The sequence below is a fragment of the Falco punctatus genome, assembly GCF_963210335.1.
Source record: "Falco punctatus genome assembly, chromosome: 2".
In the NCBI taxonomy this organism is placed as follows: domain Eukaryota; kingdom Metazoa; phylum Chordata; class Aves; order Falconiformes; family Falconidae; genus Falco; species Falco punctatus.
Window position 1 is genome coordinate 25,120,748 of NC_137581.1, and position 25,333 is coordinate 25,146,080.

Below are 25,333 nucleotides of genomic sequence, written 5' to 3' on the forward strand. Positions count from 1 at the left end.
TTGAGGTGGGTGTTTCTGGAAGTATAGCATGTTTGAAACTGAAGTACACTGTTTAAATGGAAGACTGAATTTTAATTTTTCTAATACTTCTGTATTGATAATGATTATAAAGTGAAAAAAAGAACTTGTGCATTGTCAGCCATTGTTTAGGGAAAGATTAACTGGCTAAAACTGTGCTTCCAATCTACTGGATATGGAAACTGGAAATTATTTTCAAAACAATGGCTATTACTCTCTAAAGCAACAGTTTTCAGGAACAACAACAAAAACCCAAACCCTTTACTACTGTTAAATTTGCTGATGCTTCAATAGTGAGGCAAGAGCCGTATCTCACTTCTGTAATCGTTACTTCTATAAAATACAGAAGGCATAAAGCTAACCAGTGAGTACTGCTGTATTGTCTTCAGAAGCAAACAAGGAAGAGGAGAATACAGCAGGTTTCACTGAAGTGTAACAGTAGTATAACAAAATTAACATTTGGTTTAGCTTCCAGGGAAAAAGACAACAAAACTTTGGGTGCCAGATGAAGAAGTGTCTCCTGAAACACTTGTTAAAGTAAGTAGCATTTACTATATTTTCCTGTGATTGTGTTTATATTACTTAATCCAAGAAAGTTAAATATCTGGATTCCTAAAGCTGTCAAATGCTTCTCTGTTTCTTTGTCACCTTTCTTATCAGAATACACATTTTTGGATGGCCAGAAGAAAATAATTTGCTTTTGGGAGCATCTGCTTTTTTTGTGGTTTTTGTGTTGGGTGGTTGGGTTTTTTTTTTTTAGTTTTTTGTTTGTTTGTTTTAAGTTTTTTCCGGGTTTGTTTGTTTTGGGGGGTTTTTTGCTTGCTTTTTAAATAAACTGATATATACACTTCATTGAATTTTTATTGTAGCTTTTTGTAGGCTTAGTTTTGGTGTGCAACACTTAAGTAGTCCAGTTACCACAGTTAAAGTAAAATTTTTTTTTCCTTCCTGTTTAACACAGGAGTTAATACAACAAAGACTTTGTTTAAAGTCTTCCCTTTTTCTTTTGAATTTCTAGGACATTCTAAGAAATTTTCAGTGCTGTTTTGGAATAAAATAAAAATTGGTTTTGTATTTGTCAGTTCCCTCAAAAGAGTAAATGTGTTACATTGCTTTTCTCTGTGTACAGTGTGTATAAAATAAAACCTGGATTTCAGGGGAGGGGAAAAATCACTTTAAAATGGTGACCATATTGATGGAGTTTTTACTTCAAAATGTCATCTCAAGCTTGTTCTTTTTTAGAAGCAAATTTATTATTACATTTTTCTGGACTTGAATAGATACTTTCACTGAATTTTCCACTCAATCAGAAATAGACTTATACTGTGAAAAATATGTCCTGTGTCTGTATTTGTTTTTAAATGTCTTTTCTTTGGAACAGGCATAGATTATGATTTCACATTTTCTTTCAGAATTAGGAAGGTGCATGCACTTTGCAGTATGTTGTTTCTAAGTTAATTATAGCAGTCATTTACTTTCCAATGCCTTTTAAATAAAGCTGCTTTGATGGTTTTAAAAAGTACTTTGCCTTCTCTATTGAAGTTGTTAAACTCTTTGTAGGATACCTCCTCCTCTGCTGTTTTAGTAAGTACTTTGGTTTCCAGCTTGATACAGAACTCATTACTGGAAATGCTCGTATGTGTTTTGAGTTGATTTGTTAGCTTTTTATTGTTTGACTACCACAAGGATATTGTCCATGTTTGTGCAATTCCATAGTTATACAGTACACTCCAAAAACTGTTAAAAGAATGAATGTTTTGATTTCATGAACTGCTAGTTTAAAGTAGAATGATTTCGCTTCAGTGATTATATATCTTGAAGTAGTAAATACTGGTTTTTCTTAATTTTTTAAATGATCCGTAAAGCTGTAATGAAAGCGCTAAACTACACTTTTATGTTGATAAAATTTTTCATACAATTGGCTGTTTGGAATGAAATTGGCTTATAGAAAATCTTAAGGCAATTTGAAGTTTAAGCCAAGCCTGAAAACTGTTAGAAACATTTATTGGCCAGTGAAAATTGATTTGCAAATTTAATTAGCATTTAGTACCACTGAGAAGCCTGTATTTAATGAACGCTTCAGGCCACACCAGTAGTTTATAAATCATTTGTCTATGACAGTGTATTTTTCTTCTCTCTGGTTTTAAAAGCCTCTTTCTCCCTTGGTAACATAACTGTGTACCTAATGGTGATCTTAAAACTAGCAAGTTTAAGTATGACAGGGGGAAGGACTGATGAAGACCAAATTTTAGTATTGTCCAGCCTAACAGATATAGACTGATAACAGGCTAGCCTTGATTTTGGGTGCTAAACCTTAAATGAAATGATGTGTGTACAGAAATGTTGCAGTGCAGTCTTAAATATGAATTGGATTAGTCAGTATATGAGTTAGACTTGAATTTCTACACGTGGCATGTGAGTGCCTGCTCTAAAGCAGTAATCTCTCTTGACGGTGACTAGTACTAAATAATTCTGTATATACCATGCAGTGGATTGAGACTTAGTGGTAGCAGTGATAACTCGTTTCCTTCTGTGTACGCTGCAATATAAGACTTCTCACCCTTTTTCTCTGACTGTGCTTTAAGCGGGCATCGTTTCGTTTTTCACTACTGCACAAACCTGCAGCATTTGTGGCTTTGAAAACCTCAAGCAGTAGAAAACTGAGCTAGCAGTTGCCATAATATTGATGTAATAGGAAAACAGTGTTTCTAGGATCACTGTGTGGGGTGGGAGCTTATTGTACTACAGCAGAATCATGATGATAACCTCCAGATCAGAGAAAAAGGTTATAACTTTCTCTTGATTATTTTTAATTGTCAATCTTAATCTTAAAAATTAATACTTACTACTGACAGTTTATGTAAAGCTAGTCATTAATTACAGTTTTCTCATGTGACAAGACATCTGTCACATTATAGTCACTATCTCAGAAAGAAATTATAAAGTCTTACCACTTTTGCTTGTATTTCAAGCACATGCAGTTCATGGTATGCTGCTAAGTCAAGTACAAAGCAGCCATTTGTGGCCTTTGGTATGGTTCTGACCCACGTTGTGTTTTGAATTTTTCGATCTTTTCACCTTATGTATAATAATTTTGAATCTTGGAAGAGAATTCTAGGCTCGTGGGACACAAATTGAAATGAGGTTCAGGCTGGTTATGAGGAAAAAACCTGAGAACAGTCAGGTGATGGAACAGGTTGTGAGAGGTTGCAGGTTGCCAAGAGCGCCCATACAATCTCCATTCTCAGAGGCTTTCAACACTGTAATGGATACAACTGAGACCAACATGGTGTGACTTCACAGGTGACCTTCCTTTCAGTAAGAGATCGGACAGGAGACCTCCTGACAGCCATCCAACTGGGTTATCATTTGATAGTTATCCTATTTGGCTGCAAAAAAAAAATTAAAATATGAGGGCAGTGCAAACTCACATCATGTTTGTTTAACTCTTCAGGTAGCGAGAAGCAATGACTGGGGGAATTCTCATGCCCTGTAGTAATTTCATGGGAATGCTTAATTCTGAAGGGTTGCTTGGAATGTTATCACATTATAATACCAGCAAAGAAACAGGGAATAGTGGGGTCAGAGGAGAATTCTGGAAGAGCTTGGATTAGGACTTGCTGTGTGGAAGGAAGACTAGAAAAGATTTGGACAGTAAAATTGGGGGAAGGGAATTGGTGGGGGGCGGGGTGGTGGTGGTGGTAAAATTGAAATTGCTCAGGAGCTGACCAGAGATGTTGGAGCCCAGAATGGCATGTGGCTGTTCACTGGCTGAGGATGTCATTTACTTGAGGACACATGGAGTTAGCATGTTTCCGTCCTCGCAACAAGTGGGAGGCACTAATGGGTACAGTACTGGTTATGACATGAAGAAACTGAATTGGTAAGCTGCCAAAGGAGCTGCTGCTATTAGTAGTATTCATTTGATTATTGTTGTTATTGCTATTAAAATCTTCTGGTGGATACTTACTGCTGTTTCAGTGGAAGACCTGTTGAAAGCTAGGGCAAGACAATTTCATTTCTGTTTCTGGAAGTCCATTTGCATTTTGAGTTCTCAAGTGACAAACATCCTTCCTCTTGCTGGTGTTCTTCTGTGGGTGGAGTAAATGGGCTACAGTGCTAAAAAATAAACTCATGTATAGGTGACAATCCTCAACTTAGATATGAAGGAACTGTTGTGATCAGTTTGTTACATGGATCAACTGTATGATGAATTTCAGTTGGTGATACTGTGAATGTTTATATAAAAGCATTAGAACTGCCTTTCCCATTAAGGAGAAAATTTCAAGTTACCATGTGCAAAAAGTGTGGGTATTTTTTTTTAATTATTATTTTTTTTTAAAGCTTTTGGGTTTTGTGTGCTGAACTTCAGGGTTTGCTATTTCGGTTTGTTTTTCTTGTTTCTCTTTATTCCCCAAGGATGCCTGTGTGATTCAGATGAGCATTTTTGTTTTGCTGTGAGAATACTCCTCTTTGTTCTCTTTATTGTCTCTGCTCTTATATAGAAGGAAAATAAAAGACCAAAGGGATTCAGATACTGAAACAAACTTAATCTCCATATTCATGCTTAATTTTCACTAAAGAAATGTGAAATTATTTGATGTTTCGTGATAGTTACTGGATCCTTCATACTTTTAGAAGCTTGCCTCAAAACACTTGATGTTTCCATTGGCAAAAGACAAATTATCCTGAGAAACAGGGTTGGAGGCTTTTCTTTAAATAGCCATGAAAGAAATATTCTCTTCCAGGACAAGTTATCTTGATACAGCTTGATACTCTTAACAGTCAAAATGTCTATGAAGTGTTTTTTAATTTGCATTTCTTTAAATTTAAACTTATATATTACATGTATAGGGAATGTATAGGGATTGTTTAAGCACAGGAATTACAGAAATACAGGAAGATGAAAATGTGTTGTGCTTTTTGATCCAGTAACACTTTCCTACTAAGTATAAATTTTGTCTATTTCACAGTGTTTAATGGACGTAAGCTCAATTAAAATAAAGTTTTCACAGGACAAAATATGTGATTGCTTAGTAGAAGAAACAGTTCAAACTAACTAAATGTTGTATGATTTTTATTTGCTGTAATAAATGCTTGAGACTTTCAGTGGAGAGTTGCTGTCTAGTGTATGTCTACAGTATTTAAATGATGTTTTGCAGCCTTGACAGGCTTATGTTCATAGCAGCAAAAAGCATTTGGGAAAATACTGTTCAATTAAATTAAGATAAAGATTATTTTAAAAATAAGACTAATATGATTTGACTTGTGCATATCAAAATTTTTTCAGATTCAGGCTATCAAGATGATGGTTCGGTGGTTGCTAGGAATGAAGAACAACCACAGCAAGTCAGGAACTTCTACTCTGAGGTTGCTAACAACAATATTACACAGTGATGGAGATTTAACAGAGCAGGGGAAGATTAGGTATGTAACAGATGGCAACGTTTTGATGTCTGATGATGCAGTGAGGAGAGTTTTAGTCAAAGTAATATTTAAACTATTCTTTAAACTGCTTAACAATTTCTACATCTTCTTTCATAAGAATTGATGGTAAACTTGGCTAGATTTCTACACGTTTGCTTAGTCTCGGGTTTTTTAACACTGTATATGTATCTGCATTTTAATGGTTTTATCTTCATTTTATCTCTTTTTTCAAAGGGCCATTATTCATATTGCAAGAATAAACTGTGTAACTTCCTCTTCCCCATTGAAAAATGATTTTAATTTTTTATACAGCCTGCTCTTTCCAATATACTAATTGTTGTGTATGCCAAAAGGCAATAGGCAGGCTTTCTAATAATTATAATAAAAAAAAGGCACATTGCAGTAAGCCAGATGAGAACAGCTAGTACATAAGGCACCTATGTTTGAAGGCAGATTTTAATCTCTTGAGGCCTCTAAAAATGAAAGGAAGAGGGAAACATGTAAAGAGAATTAAGTCTCAATAATTTGCCTTATAGATGATTGTTAGACAACTTGTTTTTCTGGGTATCTTCTTAATCCTTTGTGGTAGAAGTCACAAGTTGTAAGCCACTATTGGTTGCCAAATATTGAAAATTTATGTCTACAAAAGCATTAAGGGCATGGATCAGTTGTGCTAGTATGAGTAAAAAGGTTTTAATTTTCAGGTGGAGTGTAATGTTATACAGTGATTATGCAGACAGAACATACGTTGTGTGTGCAAAACTGCAAACCTTAGAATTGTCCAGTATGTTATCTTTGTAGTAGCTCTGTAATCTTTCTTAAAGTTCCTTGTAAATAATTGTTTCATAGTTTTAAATTCTGGAAATTGACCATTCATGATAGTTAGTAGGGGGTTAAGTGGCAATAATTCAGCTTTTCATCATAACTGCTCAAGCATATTGTTGGCTTATCCAGTAGTCTGTGAATAGATCAGCTCTGTAGGTCCTGTGTGTTTGCATGCTTGGAGTGATGATTCCTTACTGTGCACATTTTAAGAAATTTAAATTTCCAACTCTTTGTGTTTTGTTTTCGTTTGTTTTTTTTTACTCTAAACTACAAGTAATAATAGAAACTGTATATAATGATGCAGTCTGTTCTCCATTATTAAAGTTAATGGAGGGCTGGGGATTCTTTAATGGGAGGAGAAAGATGTAATGACATGTGAGGTTGCTCTGTGTTAGACAACCCTTTAACCCCAGATCTTGGAGCTCTGCTTGGGGGTGAATGATGAGCCAACTGAGAGCTTATGGGTGGTTAGGATTAAAGAGCCCACTGGTATATAGGTGACATTGTAGTGGGTGTCTGCTGTAGGTCCCCTGACCAGGAAGTGGATGAGGCCGCCTATGAACAGCTAGAAACAACTTCATGTTCAAAGGCCTTGGCCTCATGGGGGACTGCAACCAGCCCTACCTGCTGGAGGAGCAACACAGCAGCACATAAACAATCCAGGTGTTTCCTGGACAACATCAGTGACAACTTCCTGACACAAATGTTGGAGGAGAAATGAAGAGAGGTGCTCTGTTGGACCTCATACTCACCAACAAGGAGGGACTTGTTGGGAGTGTGAAGGTTGAAGGCAGCCTTAGCTGTAATGACCGTAAGATGGTGCAATTCAGTATGCAGAGGGCAGAAGGGAAGGCAAAAAGCAATATCCCAGTGCTGGACTTCAGGTGGATGGTCTTGGGCTTCTTCAAGGATCTGCTTAGTGGAGTCCCACTGAATAAGGCCTTGGAGGGAAGAAGGGCCCAAGAAAGCTAGGCAGTTAGTATTCAAATATCATCTCCTCTAAGCTCAAAAGTGGCCAAAGCGGGTCAGGCAAATATTTCAGGAGACCTACGTGGATGAGCAAGGACCTCCTGACAAAACTCACACACAAAAGGAGGGATTGAGAGCACCTTGAGGAGGAGAACATGGGGGTGCTGGTGGATGAAAAGCTCGATATGAGCCAACAATGTGCACTCACAGCCCAGAAAGCCAAACATGTCCTGGACTGTGTAAAAAGAAGCATGGCCAGCAGGTCGAGGGTGGTGATTCTGCCCCTCTACTCTGCTCTGGTGAGAACCCACCTGGAATACTGTGTTCAGCTCTGGAGTCCTCAGCACAGGAAAGACATGGAGCTATTGGAACAGTCCATAGGAGGGCCATGAAAATGGTCAAAAGGCTGGAACACCTCTGTTATGAGGAAAGACTGAGAGTTGGAGTTCTTCAGCCTGGAGAACAGAAGGCTCCTGGGAGACCTTATTATATCTTTTCAGTCGTCAAAGGGGGCTTATAAGAAAGACAGGGACAGACTTCTTAGCAAGGTCTGCTAGAATAAGACAAGGGGTAATGGTTTTAAACTAAAGGAGAGTAGATTCAGACTAGCTATAAGGAAGAAATTTTTTACATTGAGGGTTGTAAAACACCAGATCAGGTTGCCCAGAGAGGTGGTAGATGCCCCATCTCTGGAAACATTCAGGGACAGGTTGGCTTGCGGCTCTGAGCAACTTGATGTAGTTGAAGATGTCCCTGCTCATTGCAGGGGGGGCACTGGACTAGATGGCCTTTAAAAGGTCCCTTCCAACACAAACCATTCTACGATTCTGTGAGGTGTACAGAAAGTGGAAGTAGGGAGAGATTACCTGGCAGGAATACAGGAGCACTCTGAAACACAGGAAGGTCAGAGCCTAGCTGAGATTGAATCTAGTGAGGGATGAGAAAGGCAACCAGAAGAGATTCTTTAGTAAGTAAGTAACAAGAGGAAGACTAGGGAAAATGTGCACCCAGTGCTGAATGAGGCAGGAGCCCTGGTGACAGGACACGGGAAATGCTGAGGTACTGAATGCTTTTCTTCACCTCAGTCTTTACTAGCAAGACCAGCCTTCAGAAATCCCAGGTGCTGGAGACCAAGTCTGGAGCAAGGAAGACATACTCTTGGGGGAAGATCAGGTTAGACAATACTTAAGCAAACTGGACATGCAGAAGTGTGTGGTCCTTGATGGGCTGCACCCATGAGTGTTGAGGGAGCTGGCAGATGTCACTGTGAGGGCACTCTTGATCATCTTTGAATGACTGTGGTGCCTGAAGACTGGAGGAGAGCAGATGCCTCTCCTAGCTTTAATAAAGGATAGGAAGGAGCACCAAGAGAAGTAACTGCAGGCCAGTTGGCCTCACCTCAGTCCCTGAGAAGGTGGTGGAACACCTGGGCTCCCCAGTACAGGAGAGGTGCAAAGCTACTGGAATGAGCCCACCATAGGGCTACAAGGATGCTTAAGGGATTGGAGCATCTGATGGATGAGGAAAGGCTGGGAGAGCTGTGACCCTTCAGCCCAAGGAAGAAAAGGCTCAGTGGGGTTCTCATCAATGTGTATAAATAACTGAATGGAGGGTGCAAAGAAGATGGTGTCAGGCTCTTCTTATTGTTGTGCAGTGACAGGATCAGAGGCGATGGGCACCAACTGAAATGCAGGAGGAACACAAGGAAACACTTTTTCACTGTGAGGGTGCCTGAGCACCAACTTAGGTTGTCCAAAGAGGTGGTGGAGTTTCCATCCTTGGAGATACTAAAAAGCCATCTGGACGCTGTCCTAGGCAACCTGCTGTAAGTGATCCTGCTTGAGCAGAGGGGTTTCCTGGTCAGCCTCCAGAGGTTCCTTGCAGTTGTTACTATTCTGTGATTCCCAGAGCTGCATTTTGGGAAGGCTCTAAGCTGCAAGGAGGGCACGTCTCCATTGTTTCTGTTTGGCATCAGCAGTATAGCTTACACAAAATGCACAGAGCAGCTGCTCAGAGACAAATTTTGTCTTTAAGCAGCAAAGGTATTTATTTCGTGCAACGTTGGGGAGCTAGCCGATTTGCACCGGACAAACTAGCTCCGAAGTTTTCAGTGAAAAGTTAGGTAATTTATACAGTTTTCCTGAGAGGTTACACATTTTTACATACATACTCATTTGATTTTGACACCTAATCATTCCATTCACAATAGATGGGATCTAGGTGGAGTGGACCTTTCAATTTTCGTTGTTCAGCGATTTCCTGACTTGATGGTCTCCATATCTCCTTCAGGTGTCCACCTTATCTTTTCTAATTATTCAGAGTACGTTCCTTTCTCAACACAGAGCATCACCCAGAGCATTGTACCAAACTCATCCCAACTAATCTTTTTTTTTTTTTTTTTTTTTTTTTTTTTTTTTTTAAGACCTTGTTCTGGTTCACTGCCTATGCTAAGTACTCTCAAAACCTGAAGCAGAGGAGATGCTGTTCCAGGCGCATTAGTTCTGCATTCAGCTTGCCGATATCTTGCTGACACTTCCTGACCTTTACTTTTCACCCTTTGAGAACACAATGAGGATATCTTCTTTTTGGAGATGCTTACAGTGTCCATGCTGTGCAACTCTGATATTGCTCCCTCCAAATTAGAGTAAACTTTGGAAAATAAAATTGTCTGTTCAGTACAGAACATAATCTTCTAAAATGTACTTAATCTGATGTCATTTATGTAGAGTCAGTTTTTGTGTTTGTGGCCTGCATTTGTCTTTTGAACAATGCGTAATTCACTAAAGATGATTGAACTGGAAGTGGCAGGTTCAGGAGACATTTGACTTCATGTAGGCTATTAGCCATGTTGTAATCATCTTGGTGTTACTGGACTCATCAAATTACTCTGTCCCCATGCCTCTTTAAAACTACACAGCTGTACTTTTCATTGGCAGTGTAAAGGCATGAGATTTTTTTTTTTTTTTTTTTTAAATTTCAAAGCATGGTTCAGCCCAGAGTGTCCGGTGAAGGCAAGGTTACAAATAAACAATCCCTACTCTTGTTCATCCTTCTCACTTTGAAGTAGTAGGATTGATGACTATTGAATTGCTTTTGAGACAGCTGATTGTTTTGAGATGTTAGCATATGTAGGTTAAATTCAGCAGTGTTGCTTTTTTTTTTTTTTTTAAATATTGAATCTTGTCGATAAACTGTATCTCAGCTGTCCTTTCCAGGTTTGTATTTTTGGTTTTCAAAGTCATAAACAGTCCTACAAATTTAAAATTCAAGTTTATACTGATTTTCTATTTGTGGTTAGGTAAAACAGCTAAGTTGAATCTTGCATGTCTTTGTAGTAGGATTTTAATTTTAAACTATGCTAAGCATAAAATAAGGTGTATTTCAATATCAGAGGACACTAGCTGTTGCTGAAAGTATTGATATTAGATACAAACCTGTTTTTTTCCGAAATGCTATCCACATTTTCCTTGAACTGAAGCCTACCAAGAGAAAAATAACTAAAACTTTGGAGCTTAGAACTTTATAGTTCTGTGCTGTAGATATTATGCTACACCATCTGTATGCAGCATTTTCAGAGGTTGTATTCAAAAGTCACTTTTTCTTCCATGGAAAGTGGAAAATGCTTAGAAGAATGGACCTGGCATTTGTCCTCTGGAGTAGAATTAAAAATGTTAACTGCTAGTTTGTAAAGTGAAAGAAGATGCTAATGCACTGGATGTGTTTTCAAGATGCATTTATTTGGATTGTCTTTGTGCAGCCAACCACTTTAATTAAGACTGTGTTTTGCACTTGATAACATCTTTCCATGTGATTGCACTTTTGTTCTCATTTCAAACATCTGGGCTTCAGCAGTAGTAACAGCACTCCAGAGAACAAATATCCAGTTCCATCTTGTATCTCTTGGAAAGGTCCTGATAGGACAAGGTCATCCTTGGCACCAATTTTCAAAATTATTAGAAGTAATCAGACAGCAATTATATCATATAGAAGCTTTTATTTCAGCCTTAATAATTGTGTGTTTTGGGATAATGCGGCTCAGAAAGCTTTTGGCTATAACAGTTTGATCAAAAATAAATCCTCAATTAAAAGTGTCTTCTAATAAGACAGGAATAAGACAGATCTGACTTTGATCTTCAGCTGTAAGAGTAATATACACAACTGTCACTGTCCTTTTCTTCCTTCCCACAGCATGCACACATGCTTGTGGGTATTTCTGTGATACGTATCCTCTGTTAAGTTTTGACCTTTTGTGTGAAACATCTTTGATTCAGTTTTCAGAATTAAATTTTATCACTACCAAGTCTGGGGAAGATTGAAAGGTCTTAGTTTTATCCTTCCCTTTGGCTCAATCACTGTGTTCTTGTAAGTCATTATTGCTCAATTGTCACTGAAGTGCAAAAATTGAATCTTCATTGGGTTCACTTATCACAGTAGAATGCAATTTAAAGTTAAATTTATCATTTTAAGAACTAGATGTTACCATGTTAATCTTCATGCCTTGCTTGAAAGTTAGTGCAGCTTTTGTCCTGTCCTTCGGTTGCTTGTGATCTGTTTGGGTATTCTTGAAATACTGTGGTTTCCATAAAATACTGAAGTGTGTATAAAGCCTGGTTAGATAAATTCTAAGGTTTAAGCTCCTCAGTAGGTATTTTTATCATGCACTTTGTGTTTAATAATGTTTTTTAATCTCATTCTTTAAATGCTTTATACAGTTTTCATGATCATGAGTTTAAGACTAGAGTGTTTGCTCTTCCTAAGCATAAAGAGCAAATAATTAAGAATTTAAACAATATTTGTCCTACTTACATGAATCATTTTTTCTAAATAAGAGAACAACTTGATTCCTGCTCCAGGTTATCAAAGGAAAAAGCTGTGCTCACTATTTCCAAGTAGAATTCATTAGTGTTTTAAGTGAGAGTTGCATAAAACATCTTAATTCTTTTGTGCTTGGTCTGAAGAAGGGCAGAAGTAATATACTCAGATATTTTTTTTAAGAACAGTATAAGCTCAACTGAGTTTATTAATGCACACGTTAAGTGGATATCAGTTTGCAAAGATCATGTGAAGATGCTTTTGATATTCTGATACTTTTTTGATATTTTGATACCTTTGTAAATATGGTTGTAGGTTGTAGAAAAACCTGTTCATCTTTTGGTATGAAAATTAGCAAATGGTTGGAGTGTTTGCTAGGTGGGAGTGCAATGTGGGTGTGTAAGTAAAGTAACAATACTTTCAGCATGTTGAAAATTTTTTCATTTGTTAAATCCTTTTTGCTGTTGTCTTAAAAATACAGTTCACTTAGTCACCTATTATAGATCTAATTAATCTTAGTTTATTTTGACTTGCAGCATGGATTTTGAGCTATCCTTGCTAGTAGTTTGGCAAGTTTGGGGACTAGAAATGCGCTGCCTCTTTGGCAGGGGCCTCCTGCTGAAGGAAATTCAGCATGCTGAACATAAGTATTTTACAGGCTAAGTGACGACTCTGGGGCTCTGTGTGGGCTGTGCTAGTCCAGTGCATGTCTAAAACTGTTTCACATCCCTGTGGAACATTTAGGAAGTTTCAAGGAATATTTTCATTGCTATGATGGCACAAGGTAGTAGGTATGTGGTAATAGGCTGCAAAACATAGTGCCATGGAAACTACTTTTGGTTTAAAGTTACTTCTGCCGTTGATTTGGAGGAGTGGGGGCAGCTAAGTCCATAGAAACTCTTCCTTCTTTTTAAAGTACCTGTTTTTTAGCAGTGCAAACTTACTGGGATTTAATTAAGTAATTACATAACTTTTTACTAATTAACCGTCATAATTCATGTGTTTGTTTTTCAGTAAACCTGATATGTCTCGGTTGAGGCTGGCTGCAGGGAATGCTATTGTGAAGTTGGCACAAGAACCATGTTACCATGAAATCATCACCTTAGAACAGTACCAGCTGTGTGCGCTAGCCATAAATGTAAGGAAATTAGGTGGGACTTGTGGGTTATCAGCAAATGTATGAGTATATATGTTGTTTGTTCTCTATGTTGTATATACTGTTGTTAATCTGATTTTATACAAAATGTTCAGCCTTGGCATGAATTTATTTTCCCACTACGTGATCCTGAAAACTGATTTTGGGTGAGAATTAAATCTATAGGACTGGTCTGCCCTGTGGGGGAATCCTAACGTAGATGAATGTCAGAATATTGATAAACCAAGGAATTCAGTATTGATTTCAAGTAATACCCCAGCTGCATTATGACATTATTACATCATTAGAAGTTAATATGAGATGTAATAAAGTATGTTGGACTGTGGTGACAACAGTGGCCTTAATTTCTTGATACTTGGGTAGAATTTATTTGGAACGCAGAAGTCTGCAAAGATAGTTGGTATCCTTTAAATATTAGAAGAGATAGGGAGAGGTTTCTCAGTAGATGTTGGAATTTTCATCCTTAATTTCTGCCTGTGAGCCCATTGTAGCAAAAGGGAAACAACTTCAAGATTGTAAGTAGAAATACAGGTATTCTCTGTGTTCCTGTCTTGTAGATTTAACAAATAGCACAGGAATTGATTCACACCCCAAGAGTAAAGCAGTCGTGGAGGGACTCATGTTGGTGTTACTTGTGCAATTGCTGGTATTCTCCTGACTTTAAAAAAAGTCAAGAAATCCTCCAGAAGGAATCCCTTCCACAAGATACCTTCACTAACAATAACATTCCATTCTAGACCTTAATTCCTGTGACTGGCTAAAGCTTTAAAAGCTGTAACCCATTTTAAATGTCAGAAGATTTGAAATTGGCATTTAATATTAGAAAATACAAAGTATAGCTCCTGTATAGATATTGCTTACTTTCATGTAGAGTATCTTTTAAAGTTCTTAAGTTGTTTGGAGTTGGGTGGTTAGGCTAGAAAAATTGTTCATATACCAGAGTAAGACAGTCTGTATTAGGCTTGTATATTGATTTGACAAATGTTTATGTGGATTTTAAGCTTCTGTGTGCCTATGGAAAGGAGCCATTTCTCAGTTCCCAAATGCTATGAAATACAAAAGAAATGGAACAAAACTTAAGCAGATGAAATCTAACAAAAATACAAGAGAAATTCAGCGGTAATAACTGAAGGTCTTTATACCCAAAGCAAGGACTAATGCTTTTCAGTCTTCCTATTCCAAAACCGAATAGAAATGTTAGCCTTGTGTCAAAAAATTTTTTTACATGTTTTTACATTTTGACAGTTTTTCACAATTCAGGACAACATTAGTAGAGAGGAAAAGAGCTGCTTACTGTAATGACAAATAAGATCTGTCTCTGATCTGGAGAAGATACTTTAGCTGAATACCATTTTACCAGAGTAACCTTGCCAATATAGTATTTGCATGACCTGTTTTCTTCTGGTCCCAGTGATCAAAATCTGTTCATTTCTTCAGTCATTTCCCTCCTGTAGCAATTTTTTGTTTGTTGCAAATGTTAACCTTGCTGTTCTCCTCTACCAGAATTTTTGTTTTGGCTTGCTCTTTAGTATGTTAGGTGCAAGCTCCTTGCCCTCCATTTCATCACTGTCTCTCACTTTGTTTTCACTTTTTATTTTCCAGCAATACCAGTCTTGACTGTGGATATTGATAACAGATGCTACCTTTGGGTCTAATTCTTAGCTATCCTCAATTTTTGAAAGGGAACTTTAACAGATTAAATTTAAATTTGAAGAACATAATAGAAACATCAGCATTTATAAACAAGTTAGTACCACATTTTACTATAGAATCATAGAATAGTTTGGGTCTGAAGGAACCCCTAAAGATCGCCTCATTCCAACCCCCCTGCCCTGGGCAGGGACACCTTCCTCTAGACCAGGCTGCTCACAGCCCCATCCAGCCCGGCCTTGAACACCTCCAGGGATGGGGCAGCCACAGCTGCTCTGGGCAACCTGTGCCAGTATCCTACCACCCTCGCTGTAAAAAAGCTCTCCCTTATGTCCAATGTAAACCTTCCTGCTTTTGGTTTAAAACTGTTGTCCCTTGTCCTGGCACTGCAGGCCCCGGTAACAAGTCTTTCTCAGTCTTTCTTACAAGCCCCCTTTGTATATCGACAGGCCTCAATAAGGTCTCCCTGGAGCCTTCTCCAGGCTGAACCAGCCCAACTCTCCCAGCCTTTCCTCACAGGAGAGGTGTTCCAACCCCTGGCCGCTTTTTGCGGCCCTCTCCTCTGGACCCACTCCAACAGCTCCATGTCTGTCTTGTAATGGGGACCCCAGAGCTGGACGCAGGACCGCAGGTGGGGTCTCACCAGAGCAGAGGGGCAAAGTCACCCTCCTTGACCCGCTGGCCACGCTGCTTTTGGTGCATCCACGGATGCAGTTGGCTTTCTGGGCTGCAGGCCCAAATTGCTGGTTCACGTCCAATTCTTCGTCCACCGGTGGCCCCGAGTCCTCCTCTGCAGGGCTGCTCTCAATCCCTTCACCCCCCAGTCTGTACTGGTGGTGGGGATGGCCCTGAGTCAGGTGCGGGACCTTGCGCTTGGCCTTGCTGAGCTCATGAAGTTCACATGGACCCACTCCTCAAGCCTGGCCATTAGTACTCTGCGTCATTAGCAGAGAGACTGAACAGTACCTCTCCCAGTATTGACCCCTGAGGGACAACATTTGTGGCTGATCTACGTTTGGACATTGAGTTTCTGACCACAACTCTTTGGAAATGGCTATCTAACCAATTTCTTATACATCAAGTAGTCTATGAAACCTTTATCTCGCACAATTTAGAGACAAGAATGTTGTGTGAAACAACATTCAAAGGCCTCGCAGAACCCCTGGTGGAGTGACATCGGTTGCTTTTCCCGTATCCACCTACATAGTCACTCCACTGTAAAAGGCTACTAGATCCGTCAGGCATGAGTTGTCCTTTGTGAAGCCATGCTGGCTGCCTCCCTGTGGATACCCATATGCCTTGACATCACTTCCAGTGGAATCTGTTCCACTGTAGTATTGCTTCTTTTTTTCTCCTCATTTATTGATATTTCTTTGCCTTTTTGACTGTCTTACTTGTTTACCATAACACAGGTTGTAAGCTCTGTCAGGACAGGAATTCTGCCTGTACTTTTCACTGCAGCTTCTAATGGATTTTGAATACTTAATAACTTTGCTAGATCTTGAGGTCTTTTGCAGTTTCCTTTCTGCCAGGCTTGAGTTCGGATCCTCAGATGCAGGGTAACTAATGGTTTCGGTCATTTTTGGACTTAAAAGTGGTAGTGTATTAATCTCCAGTGGAAACAGTCTGTGTATTTTTCTGAGATATTTGCTCGTGTGTGTATGCATACATGTATGTGTACGCTTAGAAACTTTAGTATTAGAATCCATTTCTTGATGGTAGACACTGATTATTCTAAAAGTGTATTCATTTTTAACACTCTCGAGTCTAGCCACAAATTAGAACATCCAAGTGATGTCAGGGCCAACTCCTGTAATTTAATTTACAGCAAATTTGCTTTAAATGGACAGATCAGGAAGCAGATTAAACAAAAGGAAAAGCTTAATTTTTAAGGCCTGTAATGGTTGCTCAGGTTCTGCTATGGCTCCGTGCTGGCTATGTTTATTTTTTTCTCTGAGACTGCCATTTTGTAGTGTAGAGTGATTAAAGCACAGAATACCTAAGTGTGGTTGCTAATTGCTGTATTAAGGTTGCACTGGTAAACAGAGACTTCGTGATGATTAAATGCATGTAGTCTTAGTCATTTGTATGACATTGTATTCACGTCTGTGTTTGGCCAAACCTGTAAGCTCAGTAGCAGTTAAGTTCTTTGATCTGCAGAACAAATTTTGATGGCAGGACATCTTCATATTGAAATGAAGTAGAAAATAATTGAGTATGGTGTTAAGTGTTTCAGTGCTTAACAGGTTTTAAGACTAGATTTAAGATCTAATAATCTTTGCTGTTAGAAATGCAATTTTAATTGTGTTTAGAATGAATAGTCTTCTAAAAGAATAAATGTTTTAGATCGCGTAAGTTTCATTAGTTAAAAAGAATAAATCCCAAAGCTTTCGGTTGCTTTTGTTAACTCTGAGGGTGTTTTAATTGTTTAAATAAGTCTTTGTCCGTTTTCAAGAATCAAGAGCTGTCTCTGAGGGGTACCTGCAGCTTTGCAAATATATAAATAAATATATTTTTTAAATACTTGTAAATTACGAACTTCTGAATTAGCATTAAGTTCAGAGAATTAGCTATGTAAAGTTGGGCTGATGTTTGGGTTTTATTTGTATGCTATAAAAAAATACAGAACTTGGTTGAATTTGGTCCCCCTTCTCAGTGAACTACTGTAGCTGAGCTGAATTTAAGGTTATTGGCAATATTAAAAGATAAAGAAATAATAATCATTCCAATTTGTGCCACAAACACTGTCAGTAGCAATGAACCATACCTTCCTTTGTCCTCTGAGCCAAGGAGGGTATGTTTCGTTATCAATATACCAACTAGGCAGAGGTCTCTTCTAAGCTTTCCAAAGGCTTTAGACTTTTTGTCAGGTGATGTTACTGAGCAGCGGAAGGGGGCTATGTCTTAGCCTTCTGCTGGGGGCTGGATAAAGAGGCAATGGATCTCGAGTATGTCTCATGGTTTGGTTATGGGGTCTTGGGTTGCTTAAGCTATGACTACAGCAGGCACTTCAGGGAGTCAGTCCATAGGGGAAGGCTGTGGCTTGAAGCACAGAAGGAACAGTGGGGCCTTGTGAATTTCTTCTGGATTTAATTTTTGGGTGGGAGGAGAAGGAGGCTTGTTTTGTCTCTTTTTGATGCCCTTTGAGTTGAGCAGTCAGTGGTACCAGTGGCTAGGCCTTGTGCTTCCTGGTGGCTGATCGCTGGAAACTCTCTCCAATTCTTTCTGCTTTCAGAACTGTCATTTGACTAAAATACATATTTGTTCAAGTTTAATGTTTTTTCTTCATATTTCGAGAAAACAGATCTTTCCTCTTGACCATTTTTTGTCAGGTTAAATATGCCAAGCTGTTTTGGTGGCCTTGTTTGCCTTATGCTTTTATGTATGCTTTCTTCTGTTTTCTGCACCTGCTTGTTAACCTTCCTTGGCCTGTGTTACTGAATGGTTTGTGATATATTGAATGGTGTCTTAAAGTGTGTAGGTTGTTTTCATACAGAGAATTTTAAAGTTCATATCTTTTCTGTAAATACATTGTTTAATAAATTGTAGAAGTACATTTGCTGCCTTCATATCATTTTACTTTGTGTCACGTGGCAACTATTAGACATGGGTTGTTCTCTTTTGTGGTCATTTGTAGTTCATAGGTTTGCACAGCATAATGGAAATCACTCTCTTCAGTGTTTGACCTGATCTTATCTGGTAATTCTGCTGAATTTTATTCAGTTTCTAATACTAATGGTTTGATGAAAATTTGTGGAATTGCAGTATTAAAATCAACACAGTGGTTACTGGTGGTTAAACACTGTTTTGGTGCAGATCTTTGGCTCCACAAAGCAAGTGGTCCTATCGTAAACAATTCAGTTAACTCCAATATTGTGCTAAATTAGGCCTTGGGTCCTAAGTATGATATCTTCCTGTACAGTTCCTGAACCGTAACTCTTCTAATCTTAAGGGAAGCTTCAACTGAATAATTTAATTTAATTGCTCTGAATTGGCATTAATAAACGTTCTTACAATTCCTATGTTTCTGTGGCTTCAAGGTCTGAAATTGATTTTGGCATATTTACCCAGGCTTCCATGTTTTATTTCAGTCTGTATTACTTTTAGAAAAGTTTATTGTTACCTTTTTGGTTTTGCCTTTTTTTTTCTTTTTCTTTTTTTTTAATAGGATGAATGTTACCAAGTGAGACAGATATTTGCTCAGAAACTTCACAAAGGCCTTTCTAGACTACGGCTGCCACTAGAATATATGGCTATTTGTGCACTGTGTGCAAAAGATCCCGTGAAAGAGAGAAGAGCTCATGCTAGGCAGTGCCTTGTGAAGAACATAAATGTCAGAAGGGAGTATCTGAAGCAACATGCAGCAGTTAGTGGTAAGAGAATAGAAGTTGCTTTTTGGTACAAGTGCTATAGTTCAAATGTGAATGTGAGTAGACTGAAAATACTGATGGTTTTCTGTTTTCATACATAGAATGGCTGTACATTTCACTTAGAGGTACTTAATGAAAACTGAAAATAGTCCAGATTTTCTTCTGAGTTTTTTTTAACAGGCATTTCTGAGATGTTGCAATTTTGTTAAAAGCTGTGCAAATGCTTATGCCTAAGTGTATTGGAAGCAAAGTAGTTTTTCAAGGCAGTTATGTGTACTGTTTGAACTTGCTGGTTAATTATATTGTAAATGAAGTGACAATGTTTTATTTTATTTCAGTAACTAATAATTTGCGACCTTAATGACATAAATGCAGTACTAAATTGTCTTGCGCTGCTGTATCAAGTAGCTTCTTACCTTGTCTTATGCTGGCAAGGGCTGTATTTGTAGGCAGTTCAGGCTGAGTTTATGTAATTCTTGCTTCCCAGTGCCAGCAGTCTGATCGTGGGAATGCTTTGTAAGTTATTAGGGACTGATGTTAGCTATTTTTCTTTTATAAAATCACCCCTTTTCCCTTTTTACTTAAAGCTACACACATACAGTATGACAACACTGGTATATAGTCATAGGAAAAAGTAGACCTTTATGAAGAGCTATGACCATTTTGTGTAAGAGGTTTTGAAAGTTTATTTCTTTGGAAGAGCACTGATAGTTTGGTCTTTGTGAAATGAAGGGGATTTTTTCATCTCACCTTAGGATAGACTAAACCTGTTCTCTGAATCTGATCTCATAACTGCTGTCAGATAACTGGTTTCCTTTTGCATTTATATTGGCCATGTCCATCTATGTGTGTCTTACTCCCCTTAGACTTTGATCAGAGAATAAGCCTGTGGAGAAATCCTTTTGCATATTGTTCATTAGACCTGAAAAAGGAAAAAGAGCAGTGCTTTTCTCCCTCCTTGATAACATGTAAAAAAGAAACATCCAGTTGAGCAAATGCCTTTAAGTCATCGTCAGACTATTCCTCTTGAAAACTCTTTTTAGTTATGTAGAAGGAAAGTATAAGAATTCTCATATGATTAAAAGTAATTGCTGATTTCCTAACTGTATTAAGAGAGATGCTGCAAAGTTACTGTGAAAAATCTGTAGAAGAAATGGAAGAGGAGCCTGGGTGTGTGTGATTCTTTTTATCCACTGGGACTTCAAAGTGTGCCTGACAATTTCTCTTTCTTGCTTGAAAGACTTGAGTGATGCCATTGATTTGATAGGTACTATAATCTGTGAGGCGTCTGGACTAAATATAGATTGCAAGATTTTTTGAGGACTACAATGTTAACTTTGTGACATTCAGATTTACTAATCTGAGATTTTAACAAATACAATGTCTTGGTCTGTTAGCATCTTTAAAAAAAATATTATTGCAGTAGTACAGCTGAAGCACAGTTATGGTAAAATCATATTATTTAAATGTGTATGTCTCTCCCTCTGTCATTCTCCCTACTGGCCATGCAGTAGCTCAGGGTAGTAATGATGATAGTAGTACCACCTGTGCAAAGCTTCTGCAAAAAAAATAAAGCAGAGTATCTGCATCTTTGGTTAATGCAGCTACTTTTATAATCTTTCAAAAATACAATTTTCTGGTATGTTTTTTCTTGAAAACTTGGTACAGGTGAGGAGACTATCTTTCAGATATTTTGGGGGATTTCAACATTTGTTGGAAAGATGGTAAACTTCTGTATACCTTGCCTGAGGAAAACTTCCGAAGGACTAGTACCAGACAGTAAAATGCCTCTTTCCTCTACACTGACCTTTTAACAAGCTGGCAGGAGTTACTGTCATGCCTCTTAAATTCTCTAAATGTTATTAATTGTAGAAACTACTCAAGAAGTAACTGTATCTGTTACTAGTTTCATCTGGGTAAAGACATGTCTTGCATAGGAATCCTTGTTCTCTAAGGCTGGGCTTTTACTTGCAAGTCAGTGTGGAAAAATTACAAGAATAAAGATTAAATTATTTTTAACAAGTCTCTTTCTGAAAGTTTCTTTCCTAAATGCTCTTAAAGGCCTGCCATGAGGGGTTTTGGCACACTGTAGTTTTAAGTGCTAGTGGTCTACTGGTTTATATCCATAGAGCCACCACACCATTCAGGTTGTGTCTGTCCTCATTAAAAATGAGGAAAGAATGTGTAGATACTTTTTCTTTCTTCCTTTTTTTTTTTTTTTTTTTTTTTTTTTTGGTGGTCATGACAGAGCTTAAATATGTTTCAATATTTGTCCTTTTCCTCTTTTGTTTGGATCCGGTTCACTTTGTTTTCCAGACCCAGCTGGAAAATTACTACTATAGGTATATTAGAAATTGTACAAGGCAGAAATTTAATGAAGAGTTCATGAGCTCTTGGTGAGCATTCTATTGAAGTTGCTAATTAATACAAATAATAACAGGTTGGTTTGCCTGGGACATGTTTAAGGCAAGCCAATTTTGCTAGTGTTCTGAAATCATAATTATGTTCTTTTTCTTCCCTGCCACATCTTTTTGTTGTTGGTTTTGGGTTTTTTTGTTTGTGTTTTTTGTTACACAAACAAGTACTGGCTAAAGTGCAGGACAGTGCTTGAATTAGTGAAGGATGTTTTTAAAGTTAATAGTGGAATGTCAATTAAAACACATTAAAAATGCTTTGCAAAGTACACTGGATTTGAATTACATAAATATAGCTTGAAATAGAAAGAAACGGGGTGATTTTATTCTTTCACTTTGATGGCTTACAGTCCGTGTAGTAACTAGATACTACTATTAATAATTACATCAACTGCAATCGCTGTCTAAGAGTGTATCCTTGGAACTTGACAGCACTATCTTCTGTGAGCCTTTATTAATTTTGAATGTTTTTCTTGCTATTATGAACGAATCCAAGTATTTTATGTAGTCTGTGCGTTATCCGCATTTATGCAGACTTTTAAGAATGGGATAGATACAGACTTGACTTATGCATGGCAATTTAGTTAGTCTTGTGAAATCTACAATAGTGACATAACTATTGTGTGCATAAAATAAATTACCAAGCACATCTCATTTGAATACATGTATTACAGATAAAAATGTCAGTATTCTAAAGTATTTTTAAATCGTTTTGAAATGTTGCTTTATATATAGGAATTTACAGATGTTGATGACTTATTCATAAGCTAATATGGGATAGTTAAAAGCTTACTGAAAGAAAATTTTCCAGACTTGGTCATGTCTTTCATGACCACTGACTAGTTGAAAATTATTTTTTTAATCCCCCTCCCCCCAACCACAGAACCAGGAATTTCCATCCTTTCTTCATATGCACATTCAAGTGTTTATCCATAGACATGTTAATACTGTGCCTTTGCATTTGCCACTCAAGATCAGGTGTGTGTACCATAGTAATATGCACACAACACCAGCGTGCCTTCCTTGCCTATCATCCTGCCTGTTGCACATGGTACAGGTTTAATAACTGAACTGTGCTGTGCATCTTCCAGCTCCTCTCAGTCACTAGACTAGAGAAAGCAGTGTGGATGTTTTCTGCAAAATGCTTTTTGACTTTAGGTGTACGACTTGTCTTTTTGTTTGTCCTTGCCCTGTGGGGTATAACCTCTTTTTTTCATTCTGATTTTCATCATCAGACTTTGAGACGCTGAAGTGCACTCTGCATAGTGTTGGTTAGCTCAGGAATTTGTTACCTTATGGAATGTGTGTTTTGCAATCATAACTCTGGGAGGGCCTTTGGCAACAAGCGTTACTTGTTGAATCTGTTAGGAAAATGGGCCATCTGACTGTGGTGATGTAGGAAAGACTTTCTCCTGCAGTCTGTGTTTGAGACTACTTGCAGGTCTCAGAGGATGCTAGAAAAAGTTTTGAATGCTTTGTCATGGTTCAGTTGTGCTGCTTTGTTCAAGTGGGATTTAACTTTTCAGACTCAGTCCACTACTACTTTGTTACAGCCTTCATGTTACCTCCTGTCCCTTTAAACAGACAAGGTAGGCTGTGGGTTTGGAGAATGTGGCCATTTGACTGCAAAGACCCTGCAAAGGGCGTTTCTTTCTGTTCTGCTGACCTCAAGTCGGTACACAGCTATGTCCAAAGAAGGAATAGTAGCTTATCCTGCAGTTGTGCTCTTCCACCTCTTGCAGTTAATATGGATTTTGTGATCAATCCTCACTCCTGTTTTTCAGACTGTTTCAGAATGCAGGCTTTGAACTGAAGAAAGGATTGGGAGTAGGGGGTGACTGTAGCTGTATTCTCAAGGTAGCTAGAAAATATATAGCCCTGTGAGAGGGATACTTAAAAATCTCAAATTTTGCATGCACGAAGCATGGCATATCAACCATCAGATGCAACATCATAAAGAAATGATAGGCCCACATGTGCCTGTACTTTATCTTAGTGTATGCTGACCTTGAATTTTGTTCTTTCCTTTGTAGAAGAAAAGCCTGTTCCTTAGTATGTAGTCTTTTGATGCATCTTTCTTCTGCTTTTCAGAGAAACTGTTGTCACTTCTACCAGAGTATGTTGTTCCTTATACTATCCATCTTCTAGCTCATGACCCAGATTATGTCAAAGTCCAGGACATTGAACAACTGAAGGACATTAAAGAGTAAGGCTACTTTTAACAGTGTTATTTCTAGAATTAAAAAACCCTCTTTATTCTAAGTGAAATTTTAATTCATTGTGGTACCCTGATACACTGTCCAGTGCACATAACAATGGCAGTTATTTCTGTAAAATATTGTGAGAAATAGTGTATGTATGCTTTTTTAGTGCTCTGTGATATCTTACAGAGGAAACTTCACTTTCGGGCTCATCCTACCTTCATTTCTTTTTTCCAAAGGAATTAGTTTCCCAGACTTAGACTGGTTCAAATTCATAATAGTAGTAAAACCTAGAAGTTAACCACTTTATCAAATGTGCTTTTAAAATTTTATTCATGGGTACTACTGCATTTCTCCTTCAGGTGCCTCTGGTTCATACTGGAAATATTGATGGCTAAAAATGAAAACAACAGCCATGCATTTATTAGAAAAATGGTAGAAAATATCAAACAGACTAAGGATGCTCAAGGACCAGATGATCCAAAAATGAATGAAGTAGGTGCTGCTTTTTGATTGGAAATCTCATTTAATTCTGGCTTGCTTCTGGAAATGAGTTGCGTTTTGTTTACACATAAACTTGAAAATGTCTTTCAATAGAATTGTATGTGGGAAATGATACTTCATATACTGCCATAATTATATTTTGTTTAGATGACAATTATTTTTCTATGCTTCACTAGATCTTGGACGTTTGCAAGGGATTTGTAATAGTTTGAAGTCCTTCTGTTTCTGTCTCAATAAGACTATTAAATCCTAATTTAAAATATATGTAAACTATAAATTTTACTGTTTAAATCATCCATTGAAGTGCTTTGTAATATTTAATTTTAAAAGTGCAAGAATAAGCTTATTATAGGAAGAAAAATACATGCATTAGATGTTTCCAGTGTGTATTGTGTAGTGAATGTATCAAACCCTGATCTTGTTTTTGAGGGTTTTTTGCATCATATAATGTGCAGATTTGTCACTTTTCTGCTTTTCCCACAGAGGTGAATTATTATTTTTTTTTAATAAGCTTTGTCTTTGAAACCATGGCACATACTGTTCTGAAGCATAGAAAGATAATGTTAGCTAGCTCTCTTCAACTGCTGGGCCTACAGTGCTTTTGTCTTTTGCTCCTATGTTTTATTATCCCACAATACACTGTTTAAGATGCAGGCTAATGTTAAATGTTTAAGGTGATTGCTTTTAAACTGTGTGTTCTCATAGTTCTGTGCTCAAAAGATACTGTCTTTTCTAAATATTTGCAATGAACTTCTAAACTTATTTGTTTTGTTTTTAAATTCTATTACTTACAGAAACTGTACACGGTCTGTGATGTAGCTATGAATATCATTATGTCAAAGAGTACAACATACAGTTTGGAATCCCCTAAAGACCCTGTGCTTCCAGCCAGATATTTTACACAACCTGACAAGGTATACTTGACGTTTAATTTTTCCCTGAGATAAGTCTGTTCAGATCTTTCTTAGTTGTAATTCAGGGGTTCTT

At 37.7% G+C, this 25,333-nt stretch overlaps 1 protein-coding gene across 4 annotated transcripts in view; it reads left to right on the forward strand.

Annotated features, from left to right (window-relative positions):
• PDS5B (PDS5 cohesin associated factor B) overlaps window positions 1-25,333 on the forward strand; it is a 130,574-nt gene that overhangs the window by 86,489 nt on the left and 18,752 nt on the right. For all 4 annotated transcript variants that reach the window (XM_080377496.1, XM_080377499.1, XM_080377498.1 and 1 more), the window contains exons 22-28: window positions 487-555; window positions 5,309-5,445; window positions 13,066-13,189; window positions 19,026-19,230; window positions 23,733-23,847; window positions 24,205-24,337; window positions 25,141-25,260. In XM_080377496.1, coding sequence (XP_080233622.1) covers window positions 487-555; window positions 5,309-5,445; window positions 13,066-13,189; window positions 19,026-19,230; window positions 23,733-23,847; window positions 24,205-24,337; window positions 25,141-25,260 — 903 coding nt within the window. The remainder of the gene's footprint in view (window positions 1-486; window positions 556-5,308; window positions 5,446-13,065; window positions 13,190-19,025; window positions 19,231-23,732; window positions 23,848-24,204; window positions 24,338-25,140; window positions 25,261-25,333) is intronic.